Below are 22,833 nucleotides of genomic sequence, written 5' to 3' on the forward strand. Positions count from 1 at the left end.
GCACATTGGCCATTTTATTCCCCAACACATAGTGCCCAGATTGTGCTCCAGGAGACGCACACCGTAAATGAAGAGGGTTCTTCTCACCATAGTAATGCCAAATACATGGATGATAAATGTGGTTTGGACGCACTGCAAGGCTCAGAAGAGAGGGGGAGATCTGACTTTGGGAGAGCGGATATTGCTGGATTGGTTTTTGGATGAGTAGAAGTTTTATTGGTATCATTTTCATCTACATAACATTGTTTGGTGGCTTCTTATTCCATATTTTGGAGGCCGAATGCACAAACAGTTGAACACCACGATCCAATGGTTCATCCTATGAAGTTTTCTATTAGACTGTGAATTGTCATTCACTGTCATTCTGTCAATAAGTTGTGATTTCTACAGACATTTTAAGTAGAAATGTTCAAAAATATAAATTTCAAGGATGTTTTATTTAATATTAATAATTGTTTTTTCTTGGCAGATGACTGTATCAGGAGATCAGAGGGACAGGAGATTTTTATATCAGATGATCTTGAGATCCCACGGGATACAATTGAAGTGAATGCCATTACTCCAGATATACAATCATCCCTTCACAGCAAAGATCTGTCATCTGATCCTATGAAACAGGTCCTGTCTTCTGATTCATTACCGACTACTAAGGAAAGTCAAAATAAAAGAATAAGAATTGAAAAACAAACTGTTCCTAAAGCAAAAAAGCCATTTTCACTTTCAGAAAATGGAAATAGTTTTACCCTCGAAAAGTCTATAAGTCAAAAAATACACACAGTGGACAATAGATTTTCTTGTTCCAAATGTGGGAGATATTTTAACCGTAAATCAGTTTTGGTTATTCACCAGAGAACGCACACCGGGGAGAAGCCTTTTTCATGTTCAGAATGTGGGAAATGTTTTAACCGGAAATCCGATCTTGTTAGACATCAGATAATTCACACAGGGGAAAAGCCTTTTTCCTGTCCAAAATGTGGGAAATGTTTTAACCAGAAATCATATTTTGTTATTCACCAGAGAACTCACACAGGGGAGAAGCCTTTTTCATGTTCAGACTGTGGGAAATGTTTTAACCGGAAATCCGAACTTGTTAGACATCAGATAATTCACACAGGGGAGATGAATCCTTTTTCATGTCCAGAATGTGGGAAATGTTTTAACCAGAAATCATATTTTGTTATTCACCAGAGAACTCACACAGGGGAGAAGCCTTTTTCATGTTCAGAATGTGGGAAATGTTTTAACCGGAAATCCGAACTTGTTAGACATCAGATAATTCACACAGGGGAGAAGAATCCTTTTTCATGTCCAGAATGTGGGAAATGTTTTAACCAGAAATCATATTTTGTTATTCACCAGAGAACTCACACAGGGGAGAAGCCTTTTTCATGTTCAGAATGTGGGAAATGTTTTTGCAATAAATCAGCTTTGGTTAAGCACCAGAGAACTCACACAGGGGAGAAGCCTTTTTCATGTTCAGAATGTGGGAAATGTTTTATCCAGAAATCAGATCTTGTTAATCACCAGAGAATTCACACAGGGGAGAAGCCATTTTCATGTTCAGAATGTGGGAAATGTTTTAACCTTAAATCAGCTTTAATTAGACACCAGAGAACCCACACAGGGTAGAAGCCTTTTTCCTATTCTTTTTTTTTTAATCCAGTAAATTTTTGAGTTTTTTTCATTAGTTTTTTTTTTTACAAAACAAGAAACCAGTACATACAATAATAAAATAACATACATGCATCTCTCCGATATATCCTTTCAGCTGCCCATTACCGTCTGCTAACTTGTAGTTACTATATCTTACAATTAACATTCCACATTCTTGAAATCTCTTATATAAGCATAATATTGTAATAAACATTATAATCCTATACACATATAGGTGTGCTATATTACCCAGACCACGTGTTAAGGAATTCCAATACACAATGAAACATTAGACCTCGTCAATGCCTCCCTTCCTCCATAAGTCAAATTGTCTCTCCAGCAATAACCCCCTTGATGGCATTCCAGGTGTATCCAACCATAAGCCTCATATTTTCTCAAATTTATTCATTGAGTTTCGTTTTTTATATACCCCTTTTACTAATCTGATATTATTTATCCTATTTTTGAGTTCACTAATTTCTGGGGGTGAGGCGTTAATCCATTTGGATGCAATATGTTTCCTAGTTTGAAATAAAATACGTGAAATCCCTATTGAAATTGGGTCAAATTCCATATAATCTTCTAATATACCTAATAAGCATTTTTTGGGTCTGGTTGAATATCTATTTTATATTCCCTCTTTATAATAGACAGAACTCCTTTCCAGCATTTACCTGACTCCCGGCATTCCCATAGCGTATGTAATAGGCCCGCATCATCCATTTTACATCTTGGACATTCAGCATCAGTCCGGTATCCTATGTTACATAGGAATCTTAGTATTTCCCTTCTCTAATACCAACTTAACAAAAGTATTATGTTTTACCCAAAAGGGAGTCCATTTTGATTGTGCATTAAATGATGCTGAAACTGTAAATATCTATAGAATTGTGTCAACCCAATCCCCCCTTTAATTGATCAAAGCACTTAAGTATCCCTTCAGACAATAGGTTTTATATATATGCACTTTTTTTCTTCAAAATTTTGTGGGAAAGTAGGGGGTGCGTCTTACAGTCCGAATGTGATATATATATATATATATAAATAATACTCTGGCTGGTTGGGGAGCGGGGCACAGGAGGCAGGAGCCGCCTGCTGCAGCCTACACTGTGCTCGCTGCTAAAGAAAATGACTATTCACTGCTCCCCACGCCCATGGGGGTGAATATTCATGGTCTTTAATAGCGGGCACACGCGATCGCTCAGCAGCAGCAGTATCCGTGCCGCGGCTACACTGTGTGCCAGCTATTAAGGAGAATGAAGTCACTGCTCCCCATGCACACATTTGAGCAGACTCTGCGGTGACTCTTCCCGCAGCTCATCTCACCTTGTGAGGGCGCATGGCAGTGAGATCAGCTGCTGGTAGACAGGATTCACCTCGTACACGAGCGGCTCCGCTCCGTACACCTCGTACACGCGCGGCTCCGCTCCGTACACCTCGTACACACGCGGCTCCGCTCCATACACCTCGTACACGCACGGCTCCGCTCCGTACACCTCGTACACACGCGGTTCCGCTCCGTACACCTCGTACACGCGCGGCTTCTCTCCGTACACCTCGTACACGCGCGGCTCTGCTCCGTACACCTCGTACACGCGCGGCTCCTCTCCGTACACCTCGTACACGCGCGGCTCTGCTCCGTACACCTCGTACACGCGCGGCTCCTCTCCGTACACCTCGAACACGCGCGGCTCCGCTCCGTACACCTCGTACACGCGCGGCTCCGCTCCGTACACCTCGTACACGCGCGGCTCCGCTCCGTACACCTCGTACACACGCGGCTCCTCTCCGTACACCTCGTACACGCGCGGCTCCGCTCCGTACACCTCGTACACGCGCGGCTCCGCTCCGTACACCTCGTACACACGCGGCTCCGCTCCGTACGCCTCGTACACGCGCGGCTCTGCTCCGTACGCCTCGTACACGCGCGGCTCTGCTCCGTACACCTCGTACACGCGCGGCTCTGCTCCGTACACCTCGTACACACGCGGCTCTGCTCCGTACACCTCGTACACACGCGGCTCCTCTCCGTACGCCTCGTACACGTGCGGCTCCGCTCCGTACGCCTCGTACACGCGCGGCTCCGCTCCGTACGCCTCGTACACGCGCGGCTCTTGCCCGTACGCCTCGTACACGCGCGGCTCTGCTCCGTACGCCTCGTACACGCGCGGCTCTGCTCCGTACGCCTCGTACACGCGCGGCTCTGCTCCGTACACCTCGTACACGCGCGGCTTCTCTCCGTATACCTCGTACACGCGCGGCTCTGCTCCGTACACCTCGTACACGCGCGCGGCTCCTCTCCGTACACCTCGTACACGCGCGCGGCTCTGCTCCGTACACCTCGTACACACGCGGCTCCTCTCCGTACACCTCGTACACACGCGGCTCCGCTCCGTACGCCTCGTACACGCGCGGCTCTGCTCCATACGCCTCGTACACGCGCGGCTCTGCTCCGTACACCTCGTACACGCGCGGCTCTGCTCCGTACACCTCGTACACGCGCGGCTCTGCTCCGTACACCTCGTACACGCGCGGCTTCTCTCCGTACACCTCGTACACGCGCGGCTCTGCTCCGTACACCTCGTACACGCGCGGCTCCTCTCCGTCCACCTCGTACACGCGCGCGGCTCTGCTCCGTACACCTCGTACACACGCGGCTCCTCTCCGTACACCTCGAACACGCGTGGCTCCGCTCCGTACACCTCGTACATGCGCGGCTCCGCTCCGTACACCTCGTACACGCGCGGCTCCGCTCCGTACACCTCGTACACACGCGGCTCCTCTCCGTACACCTCGTACACACGCGGCTCCGCTCCATACACCTCGTACACACGCGGCTCTGCTCCGTACACCTCGTACACGCGCGGCTCCTCTCCGTACACCTCGTACACACGCGGCTCCGCTCCGTACACCTCGTACACGCGCGGCTCTGCTCCGTACACCTCGTACACGAGCGGCTCTGCTCCGTACACCTCGTACACACGCGGCTCTGCTCCGTACACCTCGTACACGCGCGGCTCCGCTCCGTACACCTCGTACACACGCGGCTCCGCTCCGTACACCTCGTACACGCGCGGCTCTGCTACATCCACACTGTAAACCCCTCCTGATCCCACACATAAACTTCAGCTCATCCAGCACCATGACAACCAGCACAGCAGAGTCCTGCATCCACTGAGGCCCCTGATCATGTGACCCCTGACTCCTCCCCTCCTGTGACCTCATCACAGGTCCTGTGCGCACACAACAGCCATGTATGTGGTGGCGGCTCTGCAGGTGGAGGTATGTGGAGATCCCCCATTACTGGGCGCATGGGGCATTAACCCCTTCAGCACGGAGACTCTTTTGGGGTCTTGTGTTGCCCCTTTATAAGAATCATAAGGTTTCTGTTCTGTTTCCTGTAATAGATACATACGACCCAACTATGTTGACAGGAAGGGAGGAAACGTATTGTTCTCATAGTACAGGGCCCCTTTACTGGCCCCACAGTGTAATGCCCCCATAGTACCGCCATCCCCACACACAGTACAATCAGAGGCATAACTAGGGTCTGATGGGACCCGTTGCGAGATTTCGACCACCCCCCATCCTGATATATACAATGGGTTCGGAAAGTATTCAGACCACTTTACATTTTTCACTCTTTGTTTCATTGCAGCCATTTGGTAAATTCTAAAAAGTTCATTTTTTTCTCATTAAAGTACACTCTGCACCCCATCTTGACTAAAAAAAAACAGAAATGTAGAAATTTTTCCAAATTTATTAAAAAGAAAAACTGAAATATCACATGGTCATAAATATTGAGACCCTTTGCTCAGGCACTCATATTTAAGTCACATGCTGTCCATTTCCTTGTGACCCTCCTTGAGATGGTTCTACTCCTTCATTGGAGTCCAGCTGTTTTAATTAAACTGATAGGACTTGATTTGGCAAGGCACACACCTGTCTATATAAGACCTCACAGCTCAAAGTGCATGTCAGACCAAATGAGAATCATGAGTTCAAAGGGACTGCCCAAGGAGCTCAGAGACAGAATTGTTGCAAGGCACAGATCTGGCCAAGGTTACAAAAGAATTTCTGCATTACTCAAGGTTCCTAAGAGCACAGTGGCCTCCATAATCCTTAAATGGAAGAAGTTTGAGACCACCAGAAATCTTGCAAGACCTGGATGTCCAGCCAAACTGAGCAATCGTGGTAGAAGAGCCTTGGTGAGAGAGGTAAAGAAGAACCTCAAGATCACTGTGGCTGAGCTCCAGAAATGCAGTAGGAAGATAGGAGAAAGTTCCACAAAGTCAACTATCACGGCAGCCCTCCACCAGTCGGGCCTTTATGGCAGAGTGGCCCGACAGAAGACTCTCCTCAGTGCAAGACATATGAAAGACTGCATAAAGTTTGCTCAAAAACACATGAAGGACTCCCAGACTGTGAGAAATAAGATTCTCTGGTCTGATGAGATGAAGATACAACTTTTTGGTGATAATTCTAAGCGGTATGTGTGGAGAAAACCAGGCACTGCTCATCACCTACCCAATACAATCCCAACAGTGAAACATGGTGGTGGCAGCATCATGCTATGGGGGTGTTTTTCAGCTGCAGGGACAGGACGACTGGTTGCAATTGAAGGAAACATGAATGCGGCCAAGTACAGAGATATCCTGGATGAAAACCTCTTCCAGAGTGCTCTGGACCTCAGACTTGGCCGAAGGTTCACCTTCCAACAAGACAATGACCCTAAGCAAACAGCTAAAATAACAAAGGAGTGGCTTCAGAACAGCTCTGTGACCATTCTTGATTGGCCCAGCCAGAGCCCTGACCTAAACCCAATTGAGCACCACTGGAGAGACCTGAAAATGGCTGTCCACCAACGTTCACCATCCAACCTGATGGAACTGGAGAGGATCTGCAAGGAAAAATGGCAGAGGATCCCCAAATCCAGGTGGGAAAAACTTGATGCATCATTCCCAAGAAGACTCATGGCTGTACTAGCTCAAAAGGGGTCTTCTCAATACTGAACATGGGGGCTGAATACTGAGTAATGTGATAGTTTTTCTTTTTAAACAAATTTGCAAAAATTTCTACATTTCTGTTTTTTTTTCAGTCAAGATGGGGTGCAGAGTGTACTTTATTGGGAAAAAAATGAACTTTTTTTTACCAAATGGCTGCAATGAAACAAAGAGTGAAAAATGTACTGTTATACCAATTAAATATGTGAATAGAGTTGTTATAGACCCACTCTGCGTACGGACACTCTGACCTCTCTATGTGCCAGATTAGATGTATGTTATGTATTTATGTTTTGAAAAATAAATTAAAAATGATGTTGAAAAAAAAAAGAGTAAAAAATTTAAAGGGGTCTGAATACTTCCCGTACCCACTGTATATGTATGTCCCTTATCCTGGGCCTCAACCTAGTATATGTCCCCCGTTCTGCCTCTGTTCTTTAGTGTATAGAAAAAAAATAAACTATTATACTCACCAGGGGCGAACATAGAAGTGATGGGGCCCCATAAAAGAAGTATAATGCACAGCCCATAATTCTCCATGTAGTATAATGCACAGCCCATAGTCTGTACATGTAGTATAATGCACAGCCCATAATAATAATAATAATTTTTATTTTTATAGCGCCAACATATTCCGCAGCATTTTACAAATTTTAGGAGGGACATATACAGACAATACAAAATAAGCATATCTCATATCGAAAGGAGTGAGGGCCCTGCTCGCAAGCTTACAGTCTATGAGGAAATGGGGGAGACACAAAAGGTAGAATGTATATATATTGTATAATGCAGCTTTGATATACTAAGTAGGATAAATAATAATACATGGACTGGTCGCCAGCCAGTATGTGTGCAGTCCTGACCGAGGCTATTAAGTGCATGGTTGCTATGAACCTGAAATTGAAGAATATTTTAATATGGGTGTGTATTGCCAAGTTTTTAGCAATAAAGTTTGGATACGGCTTTAAAGAAGGCAACCACTTGTAATATAACACAATTTTATTTATAATAGTTAATTTGAAAGATAAAATAGAGAATCAAAGGAATAGTATGATATTATGATATTGCGTACACTTTTGTAGATTAAAGGTTAAATACTTATAAAGGTTACATACTTACTATAAGATAGCAGAAGAGAAAGATTTCCCTAGTAGCATGTACATCATCTGTCCGGAAACTTCAGCTGGAGAAGCGTTCAGCGATGGGCAGAGAATGCGTCCTAGGTCCTACACTGTGAAGAACTTCCTCTTCACAGGTCCACAATGCTTCTGCCATAACTGAATTCTTCAACAGCTTTATACATTTTAGAAAAAGGCTTATCCAACCTAATATTACGTAAGCATGAAAGTTCATAAATTGTTGTCCAACATCCCAATCCTGTGACAGTGGCCAGCTATCACAGATAAGCAATGCCGGACAAGACCTGTTCACGGAACATTCTACTTCTGTCATAATGTTTACATATGATAAGAGTAAATCCTACACAGGGTTATAAATCAGAGCAAGGTTTTCTTCCCAGACAGTATATTGTGTTAAGAAGCTATGTATCAGTGAGATACAGTCACTGATAAAGTATACCTTAACACAGAATATATAATCAGAATATTAATTAAAGGTTGGATACATCATAATGGGTTTCGGATAGCCACTTATATGTTTGGTACTACAATAAGGTTCTCCATCTTAAGCCATATGCCTGTAGTCTTATTTACAATATTGTGAAATCGTCTGTCTCTGGTTCTAGCAAACACAGCGTATACAAAAGGTTAATTCCCTTCAGTAATAAAGATTAAACTTCAGACTGTTAGCAAACTAAAGCTATGTTTTAGTATGTCTGGACTAATGACCCCTAGTCTACTGAGGTAAGATACCAACAAATGCTGACATGTCTGGTTCCTATTTTATTTCAATATGGATTTGAAATATAAAATAGCCATTTTTCATGTTCATACTACAATCCACCCTTGGTTATCTGAAACCATATATTATTTATATCCAACTCCATATCCCAAAGGAATAACTTCAACAGATGCAATGTTTTGAGTCTTTATAGTGATCATATTTTCAGTAATAAAATCTTCTCCAGTACAGTTTATACAAGCGTAATACGGGTTGTATGTATAATTCTGAAGCACATCTCCTTCTTCCACCTCTTCATCTTGGATAAATCCCCCTATCAATTTGGTCCACAGTCGTAAGGGGGTTGGTATAGCTACCATACAAGTTTCCAACACATTTGTAGCCGTAGCAGTCTTTGCCATACAAAAATGGCTAATGTTTGCCAGATGCGCCAAGTAACTCCATAAATTCTGCTTAATTTTCCATAAAGTCTCATTCTCCTTATCCGGCGTTTCTCTTTCCCTTCTGTATAACGGTTTGGTAGTGACAGAGACCAAAAGGACCATACCTGTAACAAAGATCATCAACCATCTCACAATTTGAATCTAAAATGGAAATATATACATTAGTCTCTGAGATAACACCTGTCTGAAGGAACATGTTCCCACTTCTCTTGTCCTGGCTTCCTCACTATTAACACATTGTCTGCCCTTTGGGCGATCACCTCTGCAGGTTCTGGAGGACCTTTATCTCCAGGTTGCTTCACCCAGATTTTTGCACCATCATTCAGAAAATGAGTGGAGCCAAAACCTCTGTCTCCTCCAACTGTTATTATTGTGTGAGCTGTTCCCTTGATTATTTTCATTTTCTGTATAGACAAAATTAATAATTGAGCTATCCTGTCTCCTTTTTGGATCAACAAGTCACTATCCCCACTATTCAACAGGAGTACCTTGATTTCCGCTTGATCATCCTGATCTATCACTCCTCCCATCACTTGAATTCCTCTCAGGGCCAAATCTGATCTTGGAGCTATAAAACCAAAATGCTCAGGAGGCATTTGTAATCCTATAGTAGTTCTGATTGCCTTTACAACCCCTATTTTTAATCTAATTTCCTCATGAGAGTGTAAATCTAGTCCTGCTACCTGTGGGGTGTCTCTATAAGGTCTCCGAGCCCCTGGCTCTAGTTCCCAATAGAGAACTGTCTGTCCTGTGGTAGTAGCTTTTAAAGGCATGAGCTGTAAATTGGGGGTAATCATTCTCATTAACGGTGTTTCCTGTTCTCCAACTGGTCTGTTATTAAGAATGTTAAGGGCTTCACTAAAATGTTTTCTCCACCCTTTGTAGGTTCCATTTCCCAATTTCTTCAAATGTTCCTTCAATAGCCCCTTCATCCGCTCTACCAATCCTGCGGCTTGAGGATAATATGGGATATGAAAGATCCACTCAATGTTATGTTCTGAGCAGAACTCTGCGACCTTCCTGTTCTTGAAGTGACTACCATTGTCACTCTGAATTTGCAATGGAATACTGTAATACAATATTATGGTTTCCATGGTTTTAATGGTACTGTTAGCATTGGCCGTTTTACACGGACAAGCCATCATATACCCTGAGTATGTATCCACGGCCGTGCATACATACACACACCCTCCATCTTGTGGAAGGGGGCCGATGTAATCTACCTGCCAAATATGTCCAGGTAGTTTACCTCGGGCTATTTGACCCCTAACAACATGGGGGACAGGTCTTTGTTGTGAATGTTGGCATACTGGACATTTCATAATTGTTTCCTTGATTACATCTAACCTGATGGGCACCCTCTGGTCTGTGCCCACTGAGTCAGTCCGAGCAGCTCCTCAGTGGTGTCAGTCTTTACTGGATTCAGTGACTGATATTTTGGACTGTTCGTCTGCTACTGAGTTGAAGAATCTTTCCAGGGGATCTGAAGCACAAATAGCATTAACATGAAACACAGTCACTTTAATTATTTGTACAATTACCCAGATATCTTGCCACAACTCTTTTCCTCATACTTCTTTGCTATGTATGCTTGTAGTCTGATAGTCCACTGCGTTCCACACACGGTTGTTACCTTGGTAACTAGCAGACCCTTCTGTAAACCACGCTTGTTTCCTCTGCTCAGGAATCAATTGTTTAAAGGGTATCTCCTGCTCCTGAAGTCCCACAGGGATTTTGCTTACCTTCTCATGCAATGTGGAGATTCCACTAACTCCTGGTTTTGCTCTGTCCTGAATTGCCTCAATTTGCTTTCCTCCTAATCCTGTAGTTACAACCATGCACTCACTGAATTTTTTTGGATTTCTATTAATCAAACTGGCCTCCGCCCCTGTATCTACCAACATTTGTGGGGCGTGGCCAGCATGTCAGTCACTTTTATCTGTCTCCCTCCATCGATCCTCCATTTCAGATGAAGACATCATATTAGGAGAAAATGATGCCCCCTTCTGTTGGGCTTTGAATTCCTGTATCAAGGATTTAACTTCAGCATAAAGATCCTCAAACCCCGGTGCTGTGCGCTTTGCTGGCGATAAGGAGGGAATGGGCCCTCTCTCTCCCCATGTCCCGCCCGGCCCCTGCTGTGGAGATTCAGGATCTTTTACTGTAAGCTTTTTATTTTGTGAACTTCCTGACTTTTTATTAACCTTCCCTAGCCTCCTTTTGTATTTGTACTGAGCTACACGTACAGCTGCCTTTTCTGCGACATGTTGATAGCCATCACATTTATCCATTAGCAGCCTATTCGGACATTGCACCACTGTCAAAGCACTCTGCATTTCACACCTTTGTTGTTCTAACGCTTGCATTCTTTGCAGCAATTGAAGCCGTTCCTCATGCTGTCTCCTATAAGCATGTAACAAAATCCATCCTCTCCTACTCACAGCACCCAATTCCTGTTTTTTTTCCACTCTCACTTTTTGCAAGCATTCAACGACATCATCAGGTTCAGCATCATTCAAACATTTGTCCCATGATTCACTTAATCCAACACATTGCGACCACTCTTTGGCCAAAATATGGTAAGGAGCCTGCTCCAACGCTGGAATTTCTACAGAAACACTTACAACCTCTTTTTTCTTAAAGAGAGGAATGTTGTACGCAATATCACACTATCACACAGAATCCCTTCTACTTTCCAATAAAAAGAACTTCTGAGTCTTCTGCGTATCCTGCCGACTACGCCAAATTATGTATTGCCAAGTTTTTAGCAATAAGGTTCGGATACGGCTTTAAAGAAGGCAACCACTTGTAATATAACACAATTTTATTTATAATAGTTAATTTGAAAGATAAAATACAGAATCAAAGGAATAGTATGATATTATGATATTGCGTACACTTTTGTAGATTAAAGGTTACAAAGGTTAAATACTTATAAAGGTTACATACTTACTATTAGATAGAAGAAGAAAAAGATTTCCCTAGTAGCATGTACATCATCGGTCGGAAACTTCAGCTGGAGAAGCGTTCAGCAATGGGCAGAGAATGCGTACTAGGTCCTACACTGTGAAGAGCGTCCTCTTCACAGGTCCACAATGCTTCTGCCATAATTGAATTCTTCAACAGCTTTATACATTTTAGAAAAAGGCTTACCCAACCTAATATTATGTAAGCATGAAAGTTCATAGGTTGTTGTTCAACATTCCGATCCCATGACAGTGGCCAGCTATCACAGATAAGCAATGCCGGACAAGACCTGTTCATGGACCATTCTACTTCTGTCATAATGTTTACATATGATAAGAGTAAATTCTACACCGGGTTATAAATCAGAACAAGGTTTTCTTCCCAGACAGTATATTGTGTTAAGAAGCTATGTATCAGTGAGATACATTCACAGATAAAGTATACCTTAACACAGAATATATAATCAGAATATTAATTAATGGTTGGATACATCATAATGGGTTTCAGATAGCCACTTATATTTTTTGTACTACAATAAGCTTCTCCATCTTAAGCCATATGCCTGTAATTCTTATTTACAATATTGTGCAATCGTCTGTCTCTAGTTCTACATCGGATCTCTCATGGCATATACAAAAGGTTAATTCCTTTCAGTAATAAAGATTAAACCTCAGACTGTTACTAAAACATAGCATTAGTTTAAGTTTACTATGTCTGGACTAATGACCCCTAGTCTACTGAGGTAGGATACCGACAAATGCTGACATGTTTGGCTCCTATTTTATTTCAATATGGATCTGAAATATAAAATAGCCATTTTTCATGTTTATACTACAGTTATGTATTTATGTTTTGAAAAATCGAATAAAAATGATGTTAAAAAAAAAAAAAGAGTGAAAAATTTAAAGGGAATACTTTCCGTACCCCCTGTATATGTATGTCCCTTATCCTGGGCCTCAACCTAGTATATGTCCCCAGTTCTTCCTCTGTTCTTTAGTGTATTGAAAAAAATAAACTATTACACTCACCAGGGGCGAACATAGAAGTGTTGGGGCCCCATAACAGAAGTATAATGCACTCCCCTTAATCCTCCATACAGTATAATGCACAGCCCATAGTCATCCATGTAGTATAATGCACAGTCCATAGTCTGTACATGTAGTATAATGCACAGCCCATAGTCATCCATGTAGTATAATGCACAGTCCATGGTCTGTACATGTAGTATAATGCACAGCCCATAGTCTGTACATGTAGTATAATGCACAGCCCTTAGTCCGTACATGTAGTACAACCCCTGGCAAAAATTATGGAATCACCGGGCTCGGAGGATGTTCATTCAGTTGTTGAAAAAAAGCAGATCACAGACATAGCACAAAACTAAAGTCATTTCAAATGGCAACTTTATGGCTTTAAGAAACACTAAAAGAAATCAAGAAAAAAAATGTGGTACTCAGTAAGGGTAATTTCTTTCCGACCAAGCAGGGGGAAAAAAATATGGAATCACTCAATTCTGAGGAAAACATTATGGAATCATGAAAAACAAAACACAAAAGAAAACTCTAATACATCACTAGTATTTTGTTGCACCACCTCTGGCTTTAATAACAGCTTGCAGTCTCTGAGGCATGGACTTAATGAGTGACAAACAGTACTCTTCATCAATCTGGCTCCAACTTTCTCTGATTGCTGTTGCCAGATCAGCTTTGCAGGTTGGAGCCTTGTCATGGACTATTTTCTTCAACTTCCACCAAAGATTTTCAATTGGATTGAGATCCGGACAATTTGCAGGTCATGACATTGACCTTATGTGTCTTGTTTCAAGGAATGTTTTCACCGTTTTTGCTCTATGGCAGGATGTATTATCATCTTGAAAAATGATGTCATCATCCCCAAACATCCTTTCAATTGATGGGATAAGAAAACTGTCCAAAATATCAATGTAAACTTTGGCATTTATTGAAGATGTAATGACAGCCATCTCCCCAGTGCTTTTACCTGACATGCCGCCCCATATCATCAATGACTGTGGAAATTTGCATGTTCTCTTCATGCAGTCATCTTTATAAATCTCATTGGAATGGCACCAAACAAAAGTTCCAGTATCATCACTTTGCCCAATGCAGATTTGCGATTCATCACTGAATATGACTTTCATCCAGTCATCCACAGTCCACGATTGCTTTTCCTTAGCCCATTGTAACCTTGTTTTTTTCTGTTTAGGTGTTAATGATGGCTTTTGTTTAGCTTTTCTGTATGTAAATCCCCTTTCCTTTAGGCGGTTTCTTACAGTTCGGTCACAGACATTGACTCCAGTTTCCTCCCATTCGTTCCTCATTTGTTTTGTTGTGCATTTCCTGTTTTGAAGACATATTGCTTTAAGTTTCTGGTCTTGATACTTTGATGTCTTCCTTGGTCTACCAGTATGTTTGCCTTTAACAACCTTCCCATGTTTGTATTTGGTCCAGATTTTAGACACAGCTGACTGTGAACAACCAACATCTTTTACAACATTGCATGATGATTTACCTTCTTTTAAGAGTTTGATAATCCTCTCCTTTGTTTCAATTGACATCTCTCGTGTTGGTGCCATGATTCATGTCAGTCCACTTGGTGCAACAGCTCTCCAAGGTGTGATCACTCCTTTTTAGATGCAGACTAACGAGCAGATCTAATTTGATGCAGGTATTAGTTTTGCAAATGAAAATTTACAGAGTGATTCCATAATTTTTTCCCTCTGCTTGGTCGGAAAAAAATTATCCTTACTGAGTACAATATTTTTTTTCTTGATTTCTTTTAGTGTTTCTTAAAGCCATAAAGTTGCCATTTGAAATGACTTTAATGTTGTTGAAAAAAAGCAGATCACATACATGACACAAATCTAAACAACTGAATGAACATCCTCCGAGCCCGGTGTTTCCATATTTTTTGCCAGGGGTTGTATAATGCACAGCCCATAGTCCATACATGTAGTATAATGCACAGCCCATAGTCCGTACATGTAGTATAATGCACAGCCCATAGACCGTACATGTAGTATAATGCACAGCCCATGGTCCGTACAAGTAGCATAATGCACAGCCCATGGTTCGTACATGTAGTGTAATGCACAGCCCATGGTCCATACATGTTGTGTAATGCACAGCGCATAGTCCGTACATGTAGTATAATGCACAGCCCACAGTCATCCATGTAGTATAATGCACAGCCCACAGTCATCTATGTAGTATAATGCACAACCCATAGTCCATACATGTAGTATAATGCACAGCCCATACTCTTACATGTAGTATAATGCACAGCCCATAGTCCATACATGTAGTATAATGCACAGCGCACACTCTTACATGTAGTATTATGGCCAAGGGCACCGTGTACGCGCTGATTTAAAGAAAACAAAACATTATACTCGCCTTCCCTCTGCTCCCTCGCAGCTCGGTGTCTTTTTTCTGGAGCTGCCGCTGACTTCAGCTACAAGTGACAGGAGAGCATGATGTTACTTCCATGCGTCCCTAATGACGTACATGCCGATGTCACCTGCTGGCCTCTGATTGGTCAGCAGCGTGTATTGTGGCACTTCAGCTGAATGTCAGTCCGAGAACACACATCCAGCTGAAGTAGGGGTCGGTCGCAGGAGCCACTGCGGTCATTAAGCCTCTCAATATAATGCTCTCATAGTACCTCTATTTCCCCACACCATATAATGTTCTCACAGTACCGCCATCCCCCCACATACAGTATAATGTTCCCACAGTACCGCCATCCCCCCACATACAATATAATATTCCCACATTACCACCATCCCCCCACATACAGTATAATGTTCTCACAGTACCACCATCTCCCCACATACAGTATAATGTTCTCACAGTGCCACCATCCCCCCCACATACAGTATAATGTTCCCACAGTTCCACAATCTTCCCACATACAGTATAATGTTGTCACAATCCCACCATCTTCCCACATGCAATATAATATTCCCACATTACCACCATCCCCCCACATACAGTATAATGTCACAGCACCGCCATCTTCCCACATACAGTATAATGTTCTCACAGTACCGCCATCTTCCCACATACAGTATAATGTTCTCACAGTACCACCATCTTCCCTCATACAGTATAATGTTCCCACAGTACCGCCATCTTCCCACATACAATATAATGTTCCCACAGTACCGCCATCTTCCCTCATACAGTATAATGTTCTCACAGTATCACCATCTTCCCTCATACAGTATAATGTTCCCACAGTGCCACCCCCCCCCACATACAGTATAATGTTCTCACATTACCACCATCCCCCCGCATACAGTATAATGTTCCTACAGTGCCACCATCCCCAATTTTATTTTATGTTTTAACACTTGGTTTTCTTTTTTTGGTGTTTTTCATGTAATATATGGAAGCCTACAGGAAAATGCTAAAAGAAACATAATATCCAGGAAAAAAACACTGTACACGGAGACATTAGCATCAAATAACCGTCTTGGTGTTCTTACAAACACGCTCTTATAAACGAGATCTAACTAGTGTTGAACGAGTATGTTCTGTTAACCTTTCGCCGAGTACGCTCCGGCCGAGCTCCGAGTATTTACAGCTGCTCGGTGATATGGTTGAATCACTCCCGTGTGCATGATTTGCGACTATTTGACAGTTTTATTACATGGGAGGAATGTCTATTTCTTACACATTCCTCACATGTAATAAAGCTGTCAAACACTTGCAAATCATGCACACGGGAGTGATTCAACCATATCACCGAGCAGCTATAAATACTCGGAGCTCGGCCCGAACGTACTCGGACAGAACAAACTCGCTCAACACTAGATCTAACGTGATAAAATATTACAACCTGGGAAAGACGGGAAACATTCACATAGACAGTCGGTGATGATGTAGTCCGTGACGGACTCTGGCCAAATTTGTTTCTAGAGCCGTATTAGAAGATGAAGATGTCGTCCTCATCATGAAGTTGTTATTTCTCATGCCATGTGTAATGTATATGAGGAGAATTAGCGTTATGGAAGATGAGTCTATAAGAAACGTATTCAGCTGCAGACTCCAAGGAAGAAACTGCTTGTTGTCTGTGGCCTAAAATATATAGGTTTTATTAGTACGTCAGGGACAAAAGCAGAATGTTGTAAAATAATAAAAATACCATCGCTGCTTGGGTTTCTGGGTGATTCTTACTGAAGCAGTGGCCAACTTAGCCAGTGCTTGGAAGTATGGAGGAGATGTCTAAGTCAGCAATTCAACTTATGTTCCAGTCCATAAAAAACTAGAGAACACATCTACACATTCTATCTCCTGATATATTTCCCTTATTGTCTCCAGTAATTGTATTATTACACAGAATTCTTTATGATGTTACATCGGCTCATCTTCTTCTCATTCAGGTTTCTACAATATCAGATCCTCTCAGTGAAGATCTTCTATATAAGAGAATTTTTCTGAATCACCTATCAAGGATGGATATGGACAGAGACAAGATGGCGGAGCGGATATTACTCCTCACCCTAGAGATCCTCTTCCGGCTTACTGGAGAGGTGAGCGATTCTGATGACGTCACATTACATCATTCTTATCTATGGGAATAACAGATGGACAGAACTGGAGAGGTGAGGAGTCTGGAAATGTCTGTACTGAGATTTATTACTGTGTCTCTCCATAACCAGGATTACACAGTAGTGAAGAAGACCTCTAGTGAGCGCTGTCAGGACCCTGTGTCTGAGGGATGGGGAAGACCCCTGAGCCCAATCACGAGACCTCCACCTCACCCCCTGATACACGAGGACATCAATGACCAGATCCTAGAACTCACCTACAAGATGATTGAGCTGCTGACTGGAGAGGTGACACTGCTGGGAATGCTGGGACATTATACAGTAACGCTATGGAGGGATCGGGGGATGACGGTATCATTGCATGTGTCAGGTTCCTATAAGGTGTCAGGATGTCGCCGTCTATTTCTCCATGGAGGAGTGGGAGTATTTAGAAGGACACAAAGATCTGTACAAGGACGTCATGATGGAGGTTCCCCAGCCCCTCACATCACCAGGTAATAGGACTAAATACCCACGGCCTATAATTCTCTGTATGTAAAGAATGAATTCAGTCCCTGTATGTGTTTCCTCCAGATCTATCCAGTAAGAGGACAACACCAGAGAGATGTCCCCGTCCTCTTCTTCCACAGGACTGTAAACAAGAAGATCGCAATGTTCCTCAGGATCATCAGGTAGATGGAGAGAAGGTGTCATGAGATCTCCCCTATGATGTGTAGATGGCTGTGAAGGTCTTGTGTTCAGTCTTGTTTTATCCACCAGGATTATATGTTTTATACTTGTGTAATGAGAACGGTGGAGATGGCAGGATTAGAGCTGATCATAGATATGACTTCTCCATCAGTCTGTGACTTTTACAATATTTGTTTCAGGGTGAAGATCTGACCCATATTAATACTACAGAGACATATGTGAGGTGTGATGAGCGGTGTAAGGAGGAGATTCCTACATATGACTACCCAGGTGAGTAGTAACCATGAAATGCAGGGAAGTCACAGATTCTTCTCCGTCACCAGCTGTGGCTGCTTTATCGGTGGTGTAGTCCGGCCGTATCACAATCGTGTGATCACCATTTTCCCTCTAGACCACAACATTCTCCTCCATCCAAAAATGTTCACATAACTTTGTGTAATTGTAAAAGACCTTTTCTGTAGAACTTACAACCTGGAGGATCCACCTACCCCCTGGGATTAGTAGACGCTGACCGTTACCTGCCCAGATCTGTAAACTACAAAGCCAAATGACAGCGTACGTAGAAAGTGCTGACAAGTGAGAAAATCACTTGAAGAAAAATATTCTGATGGGCCTGTAAGAGAAAGCGGAGGGTAATGATGCTGTTGGCTTCCTAGATCCCTGATATCTTATTGGATGAATCTACCTTCTCTCCCTTCTGTGCGGCTGAATGTGCTCATATGGTCCCTACAAGACCAGGTCCAGTCTTTCTGGCCAAACTTCACTTTTATGATCGCAAATATTAAATGTGCAGTGAGGGCCAAGTGTGAATTTCTGTACAAAGTTTCCCTTTATTCTGACTTTTTAATTTCTTTTAAAACTGAATAACTTCAAGCAGGATTGCGATAAACTACATAAATAACATTACACTTGTGCCATGATATGTCTCTAAGCTGTGCGTGGCTGATGGCTGTAATATACATCTATTCACGCCTGCAGGAGATGTGGTGGCATGGCTCGAGCCCTGGTTTCATGGATTCACTCCATGTCATAAATTACATTATGTTTTCAATCCTAAAGAATTCAGATTCCTGCACAATCTCTCCTGAAATGGGGGCACTAATACTTTCTCTACTCTTCTGGTCAGAACTCATAGTAGCTCCAATGGTCCACCATAAATGAGTGCAACTCCGGTTTAGTGTTGGATTTCTCCATTCATACATACATTGGTGTTGGGGTTGTAACATATATTTTTATTGTTATATTTTTTTTACATGTTCATTCTGTATGATAGTTTATTTGGGGTCGGATCGGCCGGCCTCACCTATGTGAGTCTTTAACTACCTAGTAGTTACAGTTACAGACTGAAGGGTTTTTTTTACTGAAGAAGACTGTTCAGCTTGATCGTTTCAGTCGGTGTTATTATCTGTAGTCACAGTTTTGCCCATTACCCTTTAATCCTTCCTTATGGATCTGGAGTTATACAGATACTCCTAGGCTTGGGTCATAGTGTTACTTGCTGTTCTGTGGAGTGAGATGGGAAGAAGAATAGTCAGGTAGCCAGAACCAGGAGAGCAGAGAAAGTACAAAATCAGAATACGCAAAAATAGTCTGTAAACGAGCCGAGGTCACAATGGAAAACAAATACACAAGCCGGGAGCTGATCACAGAGGACTGAACCAGAGGAGAACAAGGCTGTATCTGGCAGCTTCCGGCAATATGCTTCCAGCTTTAGTAGGGTGCGGTGCTTTCCAATTGCCAGAAGTAGGGAGCAGGTTGCTTCAGCTGGACAGCACACACACCCATACCACCAGACTGGATGGTACTACTGGTTCCATGCAAACTAATCTTAGTGGCTGGACAGAGCCAGTGCCGCCCAGAACTTTTGGTCCCGTTGTCTTCTCAATCACCAGCGCCGCCTGCAGAATGAATAAGACAGCACCTGGTGACTGAAGCAGACGTCGCCGGAGCAGGTCCCAGAGGATATGGGTCACACCACACCATACAAAATGTCAGAAAATCAGAGCAGTAGAAATTCCCATATATTGACTCCTTTTTGAAAATTATGACCCTCAATTAATTAATCTTTAGAAGTTGTCACTACTTTGACTCCACAGTCACTTTCCGAAAATTAGCACACAGTAGATGTTTCAAAGTGAAAATTACAAATATGCCATTTTATTCCCCAACACATAGTGCCCAGATTGTGCTCCAGGAGACACACACTGTAAATGAAGAGGGTTCTTCTCACTATAGTAATGCCAAATACATGGATGATAAATGTGGTTTGGGCGCACTGCAAGGCTCAGAAGCGAGGGGGAGATTTGACTGTGGGAGAGCGGATATTGCTGGATTGGTTTATGGAAGCCATGTTGCTTTTCAAGAGCCTTTGAGCCACTAATAATGTGAAAATCTCTGTTTTTCCACTGACAGATGATGGATCTGAGTGGGGACTTGTTTTTTGTGAGATGAGTAGAAGTTTTGGTATTATTTTCAGCTACATAACACTGTTTGGTGGCTTTTTATTCCATATTTTGGAGGCAGAATGAACAAACAGTTGAACACCACGCTTCACTGGTTCATGCTATGAGGTTTTCTATTACACTGTGAACTGTCATTGTCTTGGTGAATAATTCAATATTTTTTACATGAGTTGCTATTTTACAGTTTAAGTAGAAATGTTAAAAAATATATAATTCAAGGATATTTTATTCATAAATAATAATTGGTTTTATTCTTGGCAGATGACTGTACCAGGAGATCAGAGGGACAGCTGACATCTTCAGTTTTTAAATCAGACGATCTTGAGATCCCAGAGGATATAATTGAAGTGAATGACATTACTCCAGATTTACCATCATCCCTTCACAGCAAAGATCTGTCATCTGATCCTATGAAACAGGTCCTGTCTTCTGATTCATTACTGACTACTAAGGAAAATCAAAGTCGCAAAATAAGTATTAAAAAACAAACTGATACTAATTCAAAGAAGCCATTTTCAGGTTCAGAATATGGAAATAATTTTTCCCTCGAAAAGTCTTTTCTTAAACATCAAAACATTCACACAGCGGAGAAAAGATTTTTTTGTTTCAAGTGTGGGAAATGTTTTAATCAGAAATCAAATCTTGTTAATCACCAGAGAAGTCACACAGGAGAGAAGCCATTTTTTTGTTCAGAATGTGGAAAATGTTTTACAGAGAAATCAAGGTTTATCAGACATCAGAGAACTCACACAGGGGAGAAGCCTTTTTCATGCTCAGAATGTGGGAAATGTTTTAACCAGAAAGCGCATCTTGATAACCACCAGAAAACCCACACAGGAGAGAAGCCATTTTCTTGCTCAGAATGTAAAAAATGTTTTACATTGAAATCAAGTTTTATCAGACATCAGAGAACTCACACAGGGGAGAAGCCTTTTTCCTGTTTTGAATGTGAGAAATGTTTTAACCAGAAATCAGATTTGGTCAATCACCAGAGAACTCTCACAGGGGAGAAGCCTTTTTCCTGTTCAGAATGTGGGAAATGTTTTAACCGTAAAGAGATTCTTGATAGCCACCAGAGAACTCACACAGGGGAGAACCCATTTTCATGCTCAGAATGTGGGAAATGTTTTAACCAGAAAGTGCATCTTGATAACCACCAGAAAACCCACACAAAAGAGAAGCCACTTTCTTGTTCAGAATGTGGAAAATGTTTTACATTGCAATCAAGTTTTATCAGACATCAGAGAACTCACACAGGGGAGAAGCCTTTTTCCTGTTTTGAATGTGAGAAATGTTTTAACCAGAAATCAGATTTGGTCAATCACCAGAGAACTCACACAGGGGAGAAGCCTTTTTCCTGTTCAGAATGTGGGAAATGTTTTAACCGTAAAGCGATTCTTGATAGCCACCAGAGAACCCACACAGGGGAGAAGCCTTTTTCATGTTCAGAGTGTGGGAAATGTTTTAACCAGAATTCAGATTTGGTCAATCACCAGAGAACTCACACAGTGGAGAAGACTTTTTCCTGTTCAGAATGTGGAAAATGTTTTAAACAGAAATCAGATTTGGGTAAGCACCAGAGAACTCACACAGGGGAGAAACCTTTTTCCTGTTCAGAATGTGGAAAATGTTTTAACCAGAAATCAAATCTGGTTAAGCACCAGAGAATTCACACAGGGGAGAAGCTTTTTTCCTGTTCAGAATGTGGCAAATGTTTTAACCAGAAATCAGATGTTGTTATACTCCAGAGAACCCACACAGGGGAGAAGCCTTTTTCCTGTTCAGAATGTGGAAAATGTTTTGTGAAGAAATCCTCACTTCTTAGTCACCAAAGTACTCACACAGGTGAGAAGCCATTTTCATGTTCTTAATGTGGGAAATGTTTTACTCAGATATCAACTCTTAATAAACTTCAGAGAAGTCACACAGGGGAGAAGCCTATTTAAATTCTAACCGAAAATTGTATCTTCTTAAAGAGGTTTTCCACTTCTATTGGTACAACTCCTTCTCATTCCTCATGTTTGGCCTTTTTAAAATAAAAACATTCATACGCACCTCCCGTTGTGGCGCCGTTCCATTGGTGTCACAACTCGTGTTTCTGGGGCTCACATAAGGTTATTACAGCACACAGTCCTGCTCCCAATCAACACCGCCATCGTACAGTTATATGAAAAAGTTTGGGC

At 42.3% G+C, this 22,833-nt stretch overlaps 1 protein-coding gene and 1 pseudogene across 1 annotated transcript; one reads left to right on the forward strand and one right to left on the reverse strand.

Annotated features, from left to right (window-relative positions):
- The window catches only part of LOC141171890 (uncharacterized), an 853,981-nt pseudogene that overhangs the window by 586,945 nt on the left and 244,203 nt on the right, over window positions 1-22,833 (reverse strand).
- LOC141172899 (uncharacterized) lies at window positions 513-22,830 on the forward strand. The gene is made up of 6 exons (XM_073657520.1): window positions 513-1,623; window positions 17,574-17,786; window positions 17,869-17,992; window positions 18,072-18,169; window positions 18,368-18,458; window positions 20,912-22,830. Exons 1-6 carry the CDS (start codon window positions 610-612, stop codon window positions 22,519-22,521), a joined length of 3,150 nt encoding a protein of 1,049 aa, XP_073513621.1. The 5' UTR covers window positions 513-609; the 3' UTR covers window positions 22,522-22,830.

Source organism: Phyllobates terribilis, unplaced genomic scaffold (genome assembly GCF_046119375.1).
Source record: "Phyllobates terribilis strain yellow unplaced genomic scaffold, ASM4611937v1 Scaffold_12__6_contigs__length_324123572, whole genome shotgun sequence".
In the NCBI taxonomy this organism is placed as follows: Eukaryota; Metazoa; Chordata; class Amphibia; order Anura; family Dendrobatidae; genus Phyllobates; species Phyllobates terribilis.